An 18,934-nucleotide genomic window follows, 5' to 3' on the forward strand; every position below is an offset into this window, starting at 1 on the left:
GAGAGAATCCCAAGCAGGCTCTGCAGGGAGCCCTGCCCCTGCCTTAGGGCTAGAAACCTTTAGGTCATGACCTGAGCCAAATCAAGAGTCAGATACTTTACCAACTGAGCCACCCAGGCGTGAGGGAAATGTTTTAAAAGACAATATATACTGTTGAATCCAAAACAGTATGTACCATTTGATTCCATCTTGTTTATCATATATATGTTTATAAAAAGTCTGAAAAGATGAACTCCAAACTTCCAACAGTAGCTACTCAAAGAAAGATTGTGGATGATTTTAAAGAAGTTTGGGCTTTCTTTTTGATTCTCAGCAATCTTTTCTACAATGAGTATTTACAACTTACTATTTTTCAAATTATAAGAGGCAGAACTTTCAGATATAAATGAGGGAGTACCTGTAACAAGATTGTTTCTCTACTAATTTCAAGAATAAATCTGTTCTGGGGTGCCTAGGTGGAACAGTTAAGTGTCCAAGTCTTGACTTCAGCTCAGGTCATGATCTCATGGTTCGCAGGATTGAGCCCTGCATCAGGCTCTGTACTAACAGCACAGAGCCTGCTTGGGATTCTCTCTCCTTCCCTTCTCTCTCTCTCTCACAAAATTAAACAAACAAACAAACAAAAAGACTAAATCTATTCTGTTGAGTCAACATGGATGGATCTACAGCGTATTATGCTAAGTGAAATAAGTCAGAGAAAGACTAATACCATATGATTCCACTCTTAAATGGAATCTTGAAAAAAATGAATAAACAAAAAGCAGAATCAGAACTATAAATATAGAGAATAAACTGACAGTTCTAGGGGGAAGGGGGGGAAATGAAGTCAGTCACAGGAATAAAAAGAGCATAAGGAAAACAGTCGATGATATTTTAATAGTGATGCAATGGGACAGATGGTAGCTACACTTGTGGTGAACACAGCATAATGCATAAACATATCAAATCACTAAGTTGTACACCTCAAACTAATGTGACATTATGTGTCAACTATGCTCCAATTTTTTTAAAAAGGTAAAAAAAGAAAAAGAAGAAACCTGTTCTGGACACTGGTTCAAATACATCTCTTACCTCCGTTATACTCAGGCAGCTTAAGATCCCCTGCAGATCAGCGACCACATTCTCTACAAATCTTCCTATCACAAAGTATGAAATTTTATACATATATTAAATATATATGAGATATAAAAATCTCTTGAATTAATTGGCGTTTTAAATAACAGGGAAGTGGTTCATGACACCACTGCCTACAAAACTGCAAATGTGCTTTGTTTGGCAAGCACCTCAATGGAAAATACTACTATTGTACGAAGAACATTCAAAAGCATAAGACATTCTTTTTGAGTACAAAAATATACTTTAAGGATATCAGAAAACACATTAAGATACAGCTCAAACTTCTCCCAAGCATAAGTAATGCAAGGAAACGTTAGGAGTTCAAAATTAAAATTTCGAACGTTAAAATTCTAGATTAAGATGCTACAACCTTTCAAAGGCTTGATACCAGCTTCACATTCACTGATGAGTAAATTTTCTGACAAAAACATCCCTATTTTTTAAGACTAACATCTAAGGAAGCAAAAAGACCTCAAGAGGAAAGAGCTTTCTACTTTTTTTATTTTAGTAACACTCTTGCTGAAAAAGACCACTGTATTGACCTAAAACATTGGTAGGGTAACAGTCATAGATGACCCAGATATGCTTCACAACAAACCAAAAACCAAACAAACAGAAACAAGTACTTTCACTTAAAAAGATACAGTAGCAGACAGGCCTGTTAATAAACTCTATTTACATGTCCACCAAAGTTGTCACGTTCATTTGAAATAGCTACAAAATCAGGGTTTTGTTCAGGCTCAACTCTTTATAGGATACCAAAATACTATCACTACCCAAAATAGAAAATTTTAATCCCAGGGAAAAAAATCTTCTAAAAACTTAACACCTTTTTCAAGGTATAAAAACACACTTTGCTCGGGGCACCTGGGTGGCTCAGTCAGTTAAAGCATCAGACTTTGGCTCAGGCATGATCTCACCGTTTGTGAGTTCAAGCCCTGCATCAGGCTCTTGAGCTGACAGCTTGGAGCCTGAAACTTGCTTCTGATTCTGTGTCTTCCTCTGTCTGCCCCTCCCCTGCTCACCCTCTGTCTCTCTCAAAAATAAATAAACATTTAAAAAATTTTTTTAATTAAAAAAACAAAAACAAAAATACTTTGCTCTTGTCTAAGGAAATCCTCAGCATCCCAGAGACTGGAAAGCAAGCGCTTTCTGGTGAGCACACTAACCTGCCGTCCTGGACCTGAGCTGTGGCCTCCAGCCCAGCTATCCCTCTCCTGCAGACTTGGCTTCCCCACAGCCATTATTTCTCTGTTCTAATGGAGTGTTGCACAGCCTTTAGTCAATTGGAAACGTTTGTAGTAAGAACCAAGGACCGGTTTTCTCTCTGACATCTATGAATGCCTTAACCTCCTTTATTCTACATTCTTAAGTCCTAGTTAAGTATTCTCTTGAGAAGGAGCAGGGGAAGGGGCAGAGAATCCCAAGCAGGCTCTGCTCTGGCAGCTCAGCCCACCTCAGCCCAATGCAGAGGATCATGACCTGAGCTGAAACCAAGAGTTCACATGCTTAACTGACTAAGCCACCCAGGGACTGCAGTGCCCTATTAGCCTTACATCTCTCAATGGTGAAACAGTTCAATGAAATAAGAAATAACCAGGAAAAAATAAGAATTACAAAATAAAAACACACTTTGCCATGGTAAAAGTAAATTCTAACACAGCTATAGGACCAAAAACAATTTTTTTTTTTAAAAATCAGTTCCTCCTTTAAGTCAAAACATATGGCTATTGAATAGTTATGATATGAGTTAACATCCCCTGTGTAAAATTATAACGGTCTAATTAGACATGGAAAATACACCATGAAGGTTTTGACTTTTCAAATGCAGTATCTTTAAGCAACTACAGGATTACTTTTTTGACAAAGATAGACAATTTGATGTAGGTGTTTGCCCAACTTAAAAAGTGTATTTTTTCTCTAGGTACTGAGAATGAAAATTAAGCCAATTAGGTTAAAATAAATAAGCCCAGTAGAAAACCAAAAATGTACACCTTTCAATAAATAGCCTTCTATAGCTCACCTCTGATGACCTAAATGCCAATTAATTTTTTTTGGTCCAACTACAAATTTCGTTATTATCAATACACGTAAAAGAATGAATTAATAAAGGATGATGCAGTTTAAACCTTATAAATTACAAATGGGGCCATATGACTAATTAATCTAGATCAAAAGCAAATGGCTAACTACCTCACCTTCAAAACTTTGTTCAAATGTTACCTGCTCAAAGAAGCCTTGCCAACCCATTTAAAACTGCATCCCACTTCCTTTCCCCACATTCCCATATTATACCCTTAATCTGCTCTCCTCTAATCCCCCATAGCTCCTACCTAATATCAGATCTAGTGTGCTAATTTAATGTCTCTTGTTTATTGTCTGGTTCATTACGTTAAATTGTAAACACCAGAAAAGCAGCTATCTTTGTTTTATTCACTGGCATATCCCAAGTACTGATAACTGCCTGTACGTAGATTTTCAATAATTCTATGTGTTCAATGATGTCAAAGTTTTTAGGCTCTTCTAAGAAATATTTTAAAAGATGAGTATCTTGCAAATATTTAAGTGGAACATGATGAAAAATTACACTATATTCCAGCATAATTTCCAAGTTGCAATGCCTTCAGAGAAAGAAGCAATGAAAGTACTAAGCTGAAAATTACTAAAGTAAGTTTTTATTCACATTTGATCCTGTATCCAAAGAAACTGTAATGTTATATTATTTAGGATTGGGAATGGGGTAACAGAATTGTAAACCCATTATTTTTTTTAAATAGGGAAGAAAATGTGGGCGTAGAAGAGATATGGGTTAGCCAGTGATAATTCCCAATAGTGCCATGAAATTATATAAAAGTTAACAAAGATAGCTTGGTCATTGGCTAACAACTAATAAAAAATACTTTTAGATGAATAAGGGAGATTAACAACAACAAAAGCTTCAGAACAAGTTTCTCAGAACTTTCATTCCTCTACTTAGTAACTGAGTCTTTGGAAGTATGAGCACAATAGATAAACCATGTATCCTCATTAGTGTTAACAGTTACTGTTTTCAAAGCATCTTCCCATATATTATTTCATTAAGTCCTCAGAGAAACCAAATTCAAACTCAAGTATAAATAATCAGGTAGCTAACAAAAGCACTTAATAACGTATTCACTTGACAGTAAGTGCAACTTTTCCCTTGAAAATCCCCCACAGTGTTTGACAAAGAAACCATTCTATAGAAGAGCCACCTTCTTGGCAATGGAAACTAATACAAGTCTTCTGAAGAGTAATATGGCACAGCTAGCAAGAGCCATAAAAATCTTGAAGCCCTTTGACCTAGTAAAAACCACTCCTGGGAACTTTCTCTAAGGCAATAATTAGACTGAAGCCAAAAGCTATTAGTATAAAGATGTTTACTGCACCACTATCTAGCATAGTAAAGGTGGAAACCCAAATTCCGACAATAGAATGGTTAACCAAAAACCTAAAAAAAGTTTGTAACACAATGCTAAGGAGAAAAAAACAACACAAATAACATACATAATCGCTAAAGTCACATAAACATGAAAATGTAAAAGGCAAAAATAAGAATTAGATTAATGCAGACTTTAATATTATGGGTATGTTGTTCTAATATAAAACCACCTTCTAAAACATACATGACAATTTAAGACAGAATAAATTTTTGAAAGCCATGAAAATCCACTATTCAAGTTAAAAAAAAAAAAAAAGTCAAATATGATGAAATGTTATTTAAAGACGACATGTGAATTTCTAGACATTCAAGAATATTTTACTACTTTTCAACATGTCAAACCCAAAGCTGCATTTTCTTTCCTCACCTTTGGCCCCAGATACGTATTTTAACTGCTGATACACACAAACGTAATGTGAGGAGACTCTAGAAATTGTAATTAATTTACAAAGAACCCAGGAACAATAGTTCAAAATCAAAAGGAATTCTACAAGTACCTTTAAAATCCTGTATAAGTATAAAAACATCTCTTACCTATCAAAATGAGTTAAGGGCCAGAATCTATGTCTCAAATAAAAGAACTTAAAGCAAGGAAGAATTTAAATTAACCTTGGATGTTCGTGAAGCCTCAAGAAACAGAAAAAGATCTTTGGTACTAAAACATTCCATATTTTTTTGATCACTTAAGCCACTCCGGAACAAATTCTTTATTATTAAATTTTTAAGCCTAAGGAGAGCTGATGCAACTTAAAAGCGTAAGTATTATTTTTCAATTATTTGAACAAGCTGAGTATATCTGCCAAATTTCTGAGACCTAAGAAGAAAAAAAAGATATCCTTTTCAATAAAAATTATGTACAAAATTTTTCCATTTTTCACTATGGATACCAGTGAAAAAGGGAAACGGAATTACAGAATCCTAAGTGAAAGAGCTGGGAAAATAAGCACTTCATCTGAACTAGTTGGACTAGGTTAACGTTTGTGGGTGGTTCAGAGAAGGGGCGACTCTGGGTGTGTGGGTAGGGTAGAAGTAAGAAAACCAATGTTGGCCCTTCCCCCTCCCTAGAAGGAAGCACAATTCCTTAAAAATCAGCTCTGATTCATCTTGACGGATAACTTCTCCTATCATAAATGAGAATTCTTTGGAAATAGATTGCTGAAAATCTGTTTTCAAAAAGAAAACTCGGTGCATGAAATTAAAAAAAAAAAAAAAAATCCTCTTACCCCACCTTCTAAAGCCCAGGATGTCTGTCTAGGGAGGACCCTCGTCGTCGAATCTGCCAACCCCGCCTAGGCCTAACGAAGGCCCGGTAGTGCCGGCAACACGGATGGGCTCGGGGCACAAGGGAAATGGTCTTGCGTGCCCTTGGTGAGCTCTGGCGGCACTCCCCAAGTTAAGGACACTGGCCACAATGGAATGGAGTCTATTGACATTTGCTGCCCCGTTTGAACACTAAGCATTTTTTCTTAGTTCGCGAAACACGAACTGACAACCACCACCACCACCCCCCCCCACACACACACACCCCCAACAGGCCTTCCCGCACAAACACACCCTCCGGAGTCAGACCCGGTTAACTGAGACAACACAGAGATCCTAGTCCCTACCACAAACCTAGGTGCGTGGTGGGGGAAAGGGGGAGACGACGCAAGTAAACACCTGCATTTCTGCCTTTAGGAACCCCACCACGTCCCCAGCTGCAATCCCTCTCCGCTCGAAATTTCAAAAATTGGGGTGAGGGTTGGGGAAAATGCACCGTGCCCGCTCCCTGCCACCCACCACCATCCCCTTATGTCCCCAATCTGGCCTGGACTTCTGACGCACGCCTGGGTCCGGCCCTCGCCCACCACTATTCAAAGGCGCCTTCTCCTCGGCGGCCTCGAAACAGCAATGCGGATCGGCCACCACCCGCGGCGGAGAGGCCTTGCGGGGGAAGGAGGGAGGCCGGGAGGGGGCCGGGCACTCCCCCACCCCTTCCTCAGGTGGGGGAGGGCGGAACGCTGCGGGAGACTGCACGGAGCCCGACGATTCCAGAGGCGTCCGGGAGCCCCCGCCGCCGCGTTACATTTAAATGCGGAGGGGTGCGGGGGGCCACTACCCGCCTCAATCCGGTTCTTCGACCTTTCCCAGGACAGAGAGTGGGGGTGCTTAGGGGCGCTTCACAGACCCTCCTGATTCCGGATGAGCCCCGTGGCTACCCCTTTAACGGACAGGGGGGACGCTGCCCTAACTTTCCCCCCTCCCTCGTTATTCCCCAATGGGGGAGTTGGCAAGTTTCGAGAGACTGAACCAAAACCTAAAGACCATTCCACGTTAATATTTAAACTGCGGGGTGGGGGCGCTGCCCAAGCATCCCCTCCATGTTGGGGTTAAAGGAGGAACAGACACTGACAAATGCTGAGACCTGTGAATCCCTCCCAAACACTTAAATGGAGAGGGGGAGGCTGCCCAGTCCTTCCATCTTGACCGTTTGGGGGAGGGGATGGGGATGTTGCTGGAGACTGGACACGACCTGACATTCCCGGAGGGATCCCGCAGCGGCCCCCACCCAAACCCCCGGGCTCCAGAGGGGAGTGGGAGCCCCACCCCCACTGCGGGCCCCCAGCCCACCCCACCAAGCCAGGCCGGTCACGGGGCGGGGACGACGGTGTGGGCCGCGGGGGAGGGGACGCGAGGCCCAGGCTCGTCCAGGCCCGGAGCGGAGGGGGCTGGGGCGCGACACCCACCTGCCCAGGCCGGGCCGCCCGCCGCCTGCGCTCGCCGCCGCCACCGAGGAGGAGGAAGCCACTGCCGAAGACGACGCGATTGAGGACGGCGACGGCGCGGTGGCGGGCGACGTGAGAAGGCCGCCGCTGCCGCCGGGCTTACGGGCATTGGCAGCCGCGGGCGGCTGCTGCTGCTGCTGCTGCTGCTGCTGGGGCTTCAGCGACATGGTGAGAGGCCCATACACCGGCCCGCACGCCGGGCGGGGACAGCCGGGAGCCGGGCGCGCCGAAGAGACGCCGGAGCGCGGCGGGGACGCGCGGGCGCCGAGCGGGGAGGCGCGGGATGGCGCGGCCGGGGGGGCGCCCGGGCCGGCGAGAGGGAGAAGGAGAACGACGAAGGGGCGGGGAGGCCCGCTGAAACCGAGGAGCCGCCGGGAGCCGGGCAGGGACGCGCCGCCGCCGTTGCCGTTGCTACCAAAACAGTCTGAGGCGGAGGGAGGCGAGCGCTGCCCGGAGGGAGGGGGGCCGGGGCCGGGCGGGGGAGGGGCGGCGGAGGGATACGGGCCCGGAGCCGCGCCGCCGCCGCCGCCCCGCCCGCCCCGCCGCGCCGGCCGCGGGAGCGAGCGCCGCCCGGGCCACCTGGCCGCGGCGAAGCGGCGTGGCTCGATGGCCGCTGCGGGGCCCCGAGGAGCTGCGGCCGCCGAGCGCATCGGGGGTCGGGCACACAGAGACGCCGCGTGGCGACGCCGGGTGGGCGCGGTGGTGCGGGAAGGGGACTCTTTACCGGAAGTCGGAAGGGTCGGACGGAAGCAGAACGTGAGACGACCCCGGGGCCGGGAGGGACACGTGAGGAGCGGGCGCCGCGCTGGGCCGCATTCGCGGGGGTCGGGTGAGGGCCCGGCGGCCGGCCCGGCCCAGATCCGCCCTCCTCGAGGCGGGTCTGCCCTTCGGGAGGGCGTGTCTGTCTTCGCCCTCGGGGCCGGCCTAGTCTAGAGGACGGGAGGGAAGTGTTTCTTCCCCGCCCCCCCAGTAATCTTTCAGTGTTTTCAGACTGCTGGGAGAGTCCGTGTTTACCCCCACCTGATGCAACCTCCAGCATGGACTGCGAGTCCTTTCAGGGCGGAGACTGTCTTGCTACGTAAGAAGCATCTAGAACACAAGCATCCCATAGTTGTCTTTGTATCCCCAGCACCTGGCACACAGTGGGTTCTCACCGCGTTACTGGATGTCTAAAGGCAGTCCTTTTTTTTCCCTGCCAAGACTAGCAAGTTTGGAGTCGAGCAACCTCCCTGGGCCACCCGCATCTGGTTACCTTTACCCTACTTTTTCCACCCCAGCAACATAGTAGCCAGAAAGCTCTTTTGGGTATCTGACCTTCATTTGAACCCATTTTCCCTCACTTGAACTTCTTTTTTTCCTTATTCATGAGACTCAAAAGGAAATGTACGTGATTGGTAGAGCTATGGATAATGGGGTCTCCCGTGGTGGAAACAGAGCAGACCTCACAAGAATGTGCGAACTTTAGACCTTGACCCCTTTAGAAGTTTTACTTTAACTTAGATTGTTAGCCAGCACAGTAGTCCATTTTTTAAGTGTTGCAATTAAACTGGAAGCAAACAGATAATTTTTTTGAGTGAAGAATCTAGGCTTTTAAGTAAAATTAAGGAAATGATAGGGGGGAAAACACCAAAATTCCCCCTCAACTTACCAGAATTGTCAGATAAAGGTAAAGACATAGAAAAACTTGGGAGAATGATTAAGCCACAAGTCTCCAGTAACCAAATGGAAATTAATCTCCTAGATAGTCCAGGCAAAAATTATTATATTCTACAAGTATGTGAAATGTAGGAAATCAGCTTTATCTCCCATCTGAAGTAAAAAGAAGGTTGACAAGAAAAAGAAAACTATTCTTTTAAGCCAACAGTTGCAAAATCCTTTAAAATTTAACCCAAAGGAAATTGAGATGAAAAAAAAAAAAAAACACACACACACACACAGAGGAGAGGGGGAAAAAAATAGAAGGACCATAATAGAAATACAATCAACTTTCTCTGGTTTAATGATTTGATAGTTAACCATGTCTGGGACCAAGATCCCCGAATTAAGTCTTAGGACCAAACTGCAGACAGGTGGGAGACTGAAGGGAGTGGAGTAAGAAAACCTGAAGCTGACAGCTGAACTTGATTTGGTTTAGGCTTAAGAAATCTCCAAGTTTTCACCCACTATCGTTGAAAATATATTTAACAATTTATTGAGGTATAATTTTCATATTATAAAATTTACCCGTTTTGTTTACAAACCAATGATTCTCAGTAAATCCACAGTTATGCAACCATCACCATTAATTTCAGAACATTTCCATCACCCCAAAAGGATCCTTACACCCATTTGCACTTACTCCTGGTTCCCATTCTCAGCACCAACAACCACTAATCTACTTTCATCAGATTTATCTATTCTAGACATATCCATATAAATGGACTATAACAATAGGTGGTCTTTCACTTAGCATAATGTTTTGGAGGTTTATCTATGTCATAGCATGTATCAATGTTTAATTACTTATTATCACTGAGTAGTGATACATCCCATTGTATGGATGTATCACATTTCCCCTATCTCCTCACCAGTTGGTGGACTTTTAGTTGTTTCAAGTTGGGGGCTATTATGAATACTACCACTATGAACATTTGCAAAGTATGTCTTCATGTGGATACATGTTTTCATCTCTCTTCAACGGATGCCTAAAAATTTAATGTTGGGTGGTATTGCAAATTTATATTTAACTCTTATCTTTTTTAAGATTTTGTTTTTTTAAGTAATCTCTACACTCAACATGGGGCTCGAACTCACAATCCTGAGATTAAGAGTTGCATGCTCTACCAACTGAGCCAGTCAGGCACCCCTATATTTAACTTTTTAAGGATACTATCAAACTCTTTTCCAAAGTGACTCTGCCATTTTACATCCACACCTGGAATGTTTGAGGGTTTATCATTAAAATCCCACTTCTGCTTTTATATTAAAATGGAAACCAAGAGAACCTTTACCATCGAGTCTGTTTTGTACACACACCCCTTTTTTATTTGCTGAAGGAAGATCACCACCCAAAACCAAGGATGTGTTTTATTGCAAAGCTTTCACCTAAATTCTGGACATCTAAAGATGTGGCTATTTAACAGCAACTGTGACATCACTTCAGGGGGCTTAAGCTTTCAATGTAAATGTCAGGCGGCCACTGGGTGGCTCAGTTGGTAAAGCGTCTGACTCGATTTCGGTTCAGGTCATGATCTCATGGTCAGTGTGGAGTCCTCTTAAGATTCTCTCTCCTCCCCCCCCCCTTGCCTCTGTTTCTCCTCTTCTCTCTCCCTCTCTCTCTCTCTTTCCCCTCTCTTTCTCTCAAAAACAAACAAAAAAAACAGTTTTTTTTAAACAAATGTAAATATCAGGATAATGCACCTGAAGACAAATGGTGTGGTAGGCAGCCTGTAAGATGACCCCACGCAATCCTGTTCTCCTGGGGTTCAGACCCCATGAAAGCTCTACCACTTGAATTTCCACTGGACCTACTGGCTTCCTTCAAACAAAAAGTTTGAAAAAAGTATGGGCTTCCAATTCCGAGATTAGGTTATAAAAAGACTGTGGCTTTTGTTTGGGATGGTCTTCTCTCACTCATTTGTTTGAAGGAAGCTAGCTGCCATGTTGTGAACTACCCTACGAAGAGGCCTACATGGCAAGGAATTGTTGTGTATGAGCACAGCAGTGAGGACCTGATGGTTGCCAACAGCCATGTGGGGAGCTTGGAAGTGGATCATCCCCCAATCCAGACTTGATGTGGCTACAGCCCTGATGAAAGCATCTTAATAGGCTTTGTTAGAGACCCTGAGCTAGAGGTGCTCAGTTTAGCCACACCAGATTCCCAACCCTTTTGTTGTTTCAGTCAATAAGTCCCGGCGTAATTTGCCATGCAGCAAAAGACAACCAATACAGATGACCAAAAAAGTGTATTTCCTATGGTTTCCATGTGCGTTCAGAATTCTTTAAAGGGGTGCCTGGCTGGCTGAGTTAGTGGAGCATACGACTCTTGATCTCAGGGTTGTGAGTTTGAGCCCCATGTTGAGTGTAGAGATTACTTAAAAATAAAATCTTTAAAATTAAGAATAATTCTTTAAAAACAAATGCTGAAATCAGATATATTATATCCAATAGAATGTAAATTTTTGAATGCTTCCCAAATGACTTTCAGGCAGCCATTTAAGCCAAACCAACAAGTGTCACTGGAGAGTTGTCATCAAAGACAATGAAGAACATTGTCCCAAAGGAGTTCTGAGATTGAGAAATATTGCTAAAATTTAAACTTCAAAAATAATTGTTACCATTCCAACCACTATTTCAGAAATGAAAAGAGTATCAAGTGAGGAGGCATATAGGGAGAGCCTTTCAAACTTGGGAATCTAGTCCTGTGAATTCTATACTTGCTTTTTGATTTTCAATGACCCTTCAGTGAGCCACAGGGCCCTTTAATTTTCATCACTTCACTGATTAATCAAGTCTGAGGATTTGGGGAGGAAAAACTGATGTAACTACGCAAAGCAGAAATGCAAAGAGCGATTTGCTATCTCTCAGAACAGCAGCACACATCAGATGATCCAGTATTTCCAGTAATTCATTTTTCTGCAATCATTTCTTTTCAGCTCTCTTCATTGGATCATGTTTAATGTATGATGATACATTATTCACTCAATACTCTTGATTTCACTTTCAAAAGCATGAAAATTAATTCAAATCAAAACTAACATGCACCCCCCAAAAATCCATCCTCTTCAAGTTTTTGCATAGACCAATCCTCATTTTAAAAAAAGAGAGAGAGCAGATGTAATTTCAAAAATAGGACCATGGCTAATTAAACCAGTGTTTTTTTCTAACCATGGTTACTCAGAATTCTTAGAGGCTAATCTATTTGTAGACACTCCAGGAATCCCAAAAGACTAAAAGCAATAAAAAAAAAGAAAGAAAGAAAGAAAGAAAGAAAGAAAGAAAGAAAGAAAGAAAGAGAAAAAGTGTATGGTGTGGAGTGCTTCCAGGAGGGCATTATTTATACACCTTGTGTGCAAAGTAACAACTTTCCCATAGATTTGAAAAAACAGAGGTGGGGGTGCCAAAATAGTAGGGAACACAGCAACATTATCTGAAAAGCTTTTAAATGAGTCTTTCCTTCACACAAGCACACTTCTGGTTGTTAAGTTGCTCATTTTGTTTTACCTTGTGGGACAGAATAATGATGCGGTGACATTATTCACGAAGCAAAAGCTGGAGGCCAGCTGAAATAGACACAGAAGAAAGAATTCTTTACTCTTCATTGGAATTGCTTGCACTGCGCAGAGCCAGAAATTTAAAGAAACTCAGCCTTTTGTTTTTCCTCATTTCTCTCTTTTTGTTTTCATTCCCCCCCCTTTTTTGGGTGAATTTTGTGGGCAGCCTGTTGTTCCAGCGGCCAGATTTATGGAAACCAGAGATTTGAAGCACGCACCATTTGGAGAATTGCAGGAGGGGATTTAAAATTGATGTGTGCAGCAACACTGACAGCTGAAGTGGGCATTAGCATGGGAGCTTGTTAAGTTTGCTACAAGATACTAGGAACCCTCCAATAGAGCCCCCAGAGGGATCAGACTATAATTAATACTAGCTAGCACTGCTGACCTATCATCCTAAAATGAAGACTTGGATTCTTATTCCAGAGTGGAATCAGATACCAGCTTAACAATACTCCCCGTCTTGCCTAAGCCCCCATATTACCAAAACGATTTATTTTCCATAAGGTAGGCCTGGACTAGAGAATGAGGATGATAATAATTGCAGGTGCTTATATAGCATTCACTATGGGCCAGCTCTGTTCTAAGTGCTTTTTTTTTTTTTAATATTTTTTTAATGTTTACTTATTTTTGAGAGAGAGAGAGAGTGTGAGCGGGGAAGGGGCAGAGAGAGAGGGAGACACAGAATCTGAAGAAGGCTCCAGGGTCTGAGCTGTTAGCACAGAGCCCGATGTGGGGCTCGAACTCATGAACCAAGAGATCATGACCTGAGCCAAAGTTGAATGCTTAACCGACTGAGCTATCCAGGTGCCCCCTAAGTGCTCTCTACGTAAGAACTCATGTAATCCTCACAATACCCACTGATTCTTAATGGAAAGGGAGAATTTTGCACTGCCTCCTCCCCGCCCTGGGGGACATTTGGAAATGTCTAGAGATATCCTTGGTTGTCACAATTGAAGAGTAAATGCGGGGTGCCTGGGTGGCTCAGTCGGTTAAGTGTCTGACTTCAGCTCAGGTCATGATCTCATGGTTTGTGAGTTCGAGCCCCGTGTCACGCTCTGTGCTGACAGCTCAGAGCCTGGAGCCTGCTTTGGATTCTGGGTCTCCTTCTCTTTCTGCCCTTCCTTCACTCGTGCTCTGTCTCTGTCTCTCTCTCTCTCTCTCTCTCTCTCTCTCTCTCTCTCTCTCTCCCCCATAAATCAACATTTAAAAAACCTTTTGAAGAGTAAATGTTACTGGCGTGCTGTGAGTGAGGCCAGGGATGCTGCTAAACACATTACAGTGCATAGGACAACTCCCCTCCCCCACAAAGAATTATCCCCCTCCAAATGTCAGTAGGGCCTAGGTTGGTAGAGAAACCCTGCATAGCCCTGCGAAGTAGATAGGATTATTATTGCCATGTGACAGATGGGGAGACTGAGGCACAAAAAGTTTAAGTCGTTTTGCCTATGGCCACATTCATTAAATGCTAGAGCTAGGATCGGAACCCAGGCAGTGGCAGTCTGCCCGCAACATCTGGTCTCTAAACCGCTCTCCTATATAAAATAGTGAACACCTAAGAGGGCTCTCTGAGAAAAACAAACTTTTCTTCTTGGTTTCATCAAAGGCAAGGTTCTGGTGACCTGGCAGCACTACCGACTGCCCGTCGCTGGATTAGAGAGAGAAGGGACGAATGTTAAAAGTCCCCATCTACAGCTGGCAGAGCCCATTAACACTGAAACTGCCCCTTTCCTCTGGCCCAATAAAGGTGGAGAGATGAACGTGCGAGGATGACCCCCGCAGTGCTGTTTGGAACAGAGAACAGAAGCCCCATCAGCAGGGAGCAGTCAGATGCCTCATAGAGTATCCTAAACGCAGCAGAAGATGCAATATTCTCAGCTGTTCAGTGAGAAAGAGGCAGAGCTTCACACTGATCCAAAAGGATCTTTAAAACCTGTTGTTTAAAAAAAGAAAAAAAACAAAACAGGTAACCATGGGAGGCGACAGATACTAATTCACTGGATTATGGGAACCATTTCACAGTGTCTACATAGATCAAACCATCACCTTGTCTACTTTAAATATATTGCTTTTTATTTGCCAATTATTCTTCAGTAAAGCGGGGGGGGGGGGGGGACTTGTTAAGCCAAAAGCAGAAGATTGTAAAACAAAACAAAAAAAAAAAACAATTCATAAAAAAATGTGTAGATGGTCTTGTATGGTATACACTTACTTGTGTTAAACAAGTATATATCATATCATATATTATATATTTTTTTTACCTGTGTTTATATGCATACATCTAAATTAGATGGGGCAGGAAAAAAACTGATACTGGAGGACTAGGGAGAAGGAAAATATACTTTATATCTTTTGCACTGTTGGAAATTTCATTTTTGAAAATTTGTCTTATCATGTGCACATATTACCTTTTATTAAAAAAATAACAATAGAATGTTAGGGCATCAGTAAGAGTAACTACTGTTTACATAACACTTCATAGTTTACAAAGAACTTTTATCTGTAGGATTTCCTTTGGTGCCCCCACCATTACAGAGATGGTGACACCAGGGCAGAGAAGTGGCCTGAGCCACCTCAGGTCACTTACTGCTGACTCCTTCACATCCTTCTCTTTCCTACTTCCCAAAGTAAGATCAATTACTGTCCCTACCACTTTAATTTTGTTTTATTCAACCACAAACTGTCCTTCTCAAACTCTAGGCAGTAAATTCTGGTTCCCATAGAAAGAGAAAAAAAAAAAGACTAGTTTCAGGAGCTTTTCACCCCCACCCCCATCCCTTTCTGCCACATTTATATTGTTTTCTGCTGAAATGCTAGCTCAACTAAATAGATGAACTAGGGATCAGGTAGACCCGTTCACCTCCAGCACCTACAGAGTCAGTCTGTAATAGGCACTTAATAAACCTGAGCTCACTTGATTTGGTAGAGAATAGTTCCCAGTTTATACATGTTTGCTTTTTTGGACCTACAATGGCATATGCTTCTTATTTAGACCTGCTAATGACTACCAGCCATGGGCCAGAATGGTGGGGCCAACATCCAAGGCCACCCCCTAATGACCCAAGCATTTCCAGGCAGTGAGAGGGGCAGTCAGACAATTAGGCTGCTTTACCCATGTGTTTCCATCACACGTGGTTTGGGCAGAGTTTTCATTCACTCACTGGATAAAGCTTACTTCTCTTCCAGTTAATAGCTTGTGATGCGACCTTATAGGCATTCGGGAAAGTGTCAGTCTAGTTCATCAGAGACGCTGAAGCCAGGAAACCACAAGGGGCCTCCTGGGGAACTACTCTTAGTCACCAGACTCCAGCAGCCTGGAGGAAGTTATTGCTGAGGCCCTATGAGAGCTGGATTCACTCTCCTATGATCAGGACTCCCGTTCTCTTCCATTGCACATGTGGCTCATTTCTGTCCTCAGTGTGTCAATACAGACCAAGCGTTCAGGTAGCAAATAAGCAGTGGATAGGCTTCTGATATCCTGAAAATGACTCAGGAATCTTGTTACTGCAATTTCTGATAATCTTAACACATTATTTTGTTGTTGTTGTTGTTGTTGTTGTTGTTATTGTTATAAGCCTTTTTAAGAACATACTAAATGTTTGTGTATTGGTTAGCATTTGCTGTGTAACAAACTACCTCCAACATAGTGGCTTAAAACAACAAACTTTTTTTTCCCTTAAAGTTCTGTGGGTTGGCTGAACAATTCTTCTTTTCTGGGCTGACTCAATTGGAGTTGGATGGTCTAGGATGGCCTCACTGACATTGATGGCAGTTGGCTCTAGGTCAGCTGGAGTGGATCAAGACAACTTGGCCAGTATCTCTAATCATCCCATAGACTGGCCTAGACTCATTCACATGGTGGTGGTCACACAGGTCCCAAGAGCAGCAAGGAAAGGCAAGCCCTAATGCACAGGCACTCTTCATATCTCTTCTTGTGTCACATTTTTTAAAAAGCTTATTTATTTCAAGAGAGAGAGCATGCATATGTGAGCACAAGTGTGAGTGGGGGAGGGGCAGAGAGAGAGGGAGGGAGAGAGAATCACAAGCAGGCTCCACTCTGTCAATGTAGAGCCAGATGTAGGGCTCACTCTTATGAACTGTGAGATCATGGCCTGAGCCAAAATCAAGAGTCAGTCGCTTAACCAACTGGGTCACCCAGGTGCCCCTGTGTCACATTTTCTAATGTCACATTAGTCAAAGCCAAGTCCAGATTTGAGGGCTGGTAAAATAGCAAGCTGCAAAATTATTTTGCAAAGGACAGGCCAAAGGGAGGGAAGGAAAGATTTTTTGTGGCCCTTTTTTGTAATCTATCACAATCAGGGATGGGATAATTTGAAAATCTATTTAAACCTCATTCGGGGCGCCTGGGTGGCTCAGTCGGTTGGGCGTCCGACTTCAGCTCAGGTCACGATCTCGCGGTCCGTGAGTTCGAGCCCCGCGTCGGGCTCTGGGCTGACGGCTCGAAGCCTGGAGCCTGCTTTGGATTCTGTGTCTCCCTCTCTCTCTGCCCCTCCCCTGTTCATGCTCTGTCTCTCTCTGTCCCAAAAATAAATAAACGTTAAAAAAAATGTTTTAAACCTCATTATTATTTTTTCTTTTAACACGATGACTTCCAGTATTCAGAAGAAAGCTGAGAAACCTACCTTAACAATCTGATGACTTCCAAACCTCCAGATTCTTGGTCATCTCACTCAAGACTGCTAGAAGCATCCTGATGAAAACAGCACCATGTGTATTTTCTGCAAAGCTGGTTATGATGGTTAATCTTACGTGTCAGCTTGACTGGGCAATGGGATGCCCAGATATATCTGGTTAAATATTATTTCTGGGATGTGTCTGGGAGGGGGTTTCCAGAAAAGATTACCACTTGAGTTGGTAGATTGAGTAAAGCAGATTGTCCTCTCCACTGTGTGTGGGCATCATCCAGTTCACTGAGGACTGAGAACAAACATGCAGAAGAAGGGAGAATCCTCTGGCTGACCAGTTGAGCTGGGTCCTTGGTCTTCTGCCCTCAGACTGGCACTTAACATCATCAGTGCTCCTTGTTCTCAGGCATTCAGACTTGAAATTGAATTACACCGCCAGCTTTCCTGGGTCTCCAACTTGCAGATGGCAGATTGTGGGACTTTTTAGCCTTTATAATTACATGAGCCAATTCCTTATAATAAATCTCTCTACATACGGATAGACGTATCTCTTGTTGGTTCTGTTTCTCTGGACCCTAGCTAACACACTGACTGGTTCTCCAGAAATGCAATCACATGACCTTAGGAAGGTCATCCTCATTATCCTTCATTGACAATGAAGGCTGCACTAGATGTTCTCAAGATGCAAGGGAACATTTTTTTTTTTAATGATTTTTAAGTAATCTCTATACCCAACGTGGGGCTCGGACCCACGACCCTGAGATCCAGAGTCACATACTCCAGCGACTTAGCCAGTCAGACACCTGCAAGGGAAATTTCAGAGGTTACGTTGCCAGAAAGGAGAATAGGCCACATGCTGAATGGCCCAACCCCTGCTCGTAGAGATAAGATGGCTAGGCATGGGCCTGAAGCTTTCTGCTTTCATCCGGATTTTTGATATGGTCTGTGAGACGATGATTTTCAACTTTTCCTCTTCATAGGCCTGGTGAAACCCTTTGATCTCATTTTTATTGGGCAATATTATTGTACCATTTTACAAACACACCATTTATTCCAGCCTGACCTTAATAGCCTTTCCTTTCCCTCCAGGCCTTAAAGGGCATTAGAGCAGAATACTCAACAAGTTAGATGTGAAAAGGGGGAAGGCATATAGTAAGTTCTTGAAAATGTCCAAATAAATGAAGGCCGGGAAAAGAGGGAGAGAGAATGAAGGCAAATGAATGAAAAGAATCTGTTAATTTAGCACTTTTCCTAAGATGGCCAACTTGGACTTTTCTTTTAACAGCTTTGTTGAGATATAATTCACATTCTCTGTAATTCACTCATTTCAAATGTGTACAATTCAGTGGTTTTTAATATATTTACAGAGCTGTCAACCATCACCACAGTATAATTTTAGAACATTTCATCATCCCAAAAGGAAATCCCATAACCTTTAGCAATCACTCCCCATTCCCCCTTCCCCAGCCCCTGGCAACCACTAATCTACTTTCTGCCACTTGGGCTATTTCTTTTTCTTGTGACAAAATATACATAACCTAAAATTTACCATCATAACGATTTTTGAGTATGCAGTTTTTGGCATCAAGTACATTCACATTGTTATGCAACCACCATCATCCATCTCCAGAACGTTTTCATCTTCCAAACTGAAACTCTGTCCTCGTGAAACGCTAATTCCCAGGGTGCCTGGGT

General features: G+C 43.2%; 2 protein-coding genes across 27 annotated transcripts in view; one reads left to right on the forward strand and one right to left on the reverse strand.

The window, feature by feature from the left end:
• The window catches only part of ATXN2 (ataxin 2), a 145,822-nt gene extending 138,014 nt beyond the window's left edge, over positions 1-7,808 (reverse strand). For 12 of the 26 annotated variants that reach the window (XM_045041551.1, XM_045041557.1, XM_045041550.1 and 9 more), the window contains exon 1: positions 7,303-7,806. In XM_045041551.1, coding sequence (XP_044897486.1) covers positions 7,303-7,508 — 206 coding nt within the window. In that variant the 5' untranslated portion in view covers positions 7,509-7,806. Of the gene's footprint in view, positions 1-7,302 lie in introns of all 26 variants that reach the window. The other 14 variants (XM_045041553.1, XR_006587890.1, XR_006587889.1 and 11 more) reach the window with 5 other exon arrangements.
• Positions 7,507-14,687, forward strand: LOC123381364 (translation initiation factor IF-2-like). The gene is made up of 2 exons (XM_045042059.1): positions 7,507-8,419; positions 14,341-14,687. Exon 1 carries the CDS (start codon positions 7,507-7,509, stop codon positions 8,272-8,274), a length of 768 nt encoding a protein of 255 aa, XP_044897994.1. The 3' UTR covers positions 8,275-8,419; positions 14,341-14,687.
• The last annotated feature ends 4,247 nt before the right edge of the window (positions 14,688-18,934 follow it).

This window comes from Felis catus, chromosome D3 (assembly GCF_018350175.1).
Source record: "Felis catus isolate Fca126 chromosome D3, F.catus_Fca126_mat1.0, whole genome shotgun sequence".
In the NCBI taxonomy this organism is placed as follows: domain Eukaryota; kingdom Metazoa; phylum Chordata; class Mammalia; order Carnivora; family Felidae; genus Felis; species Felis catus.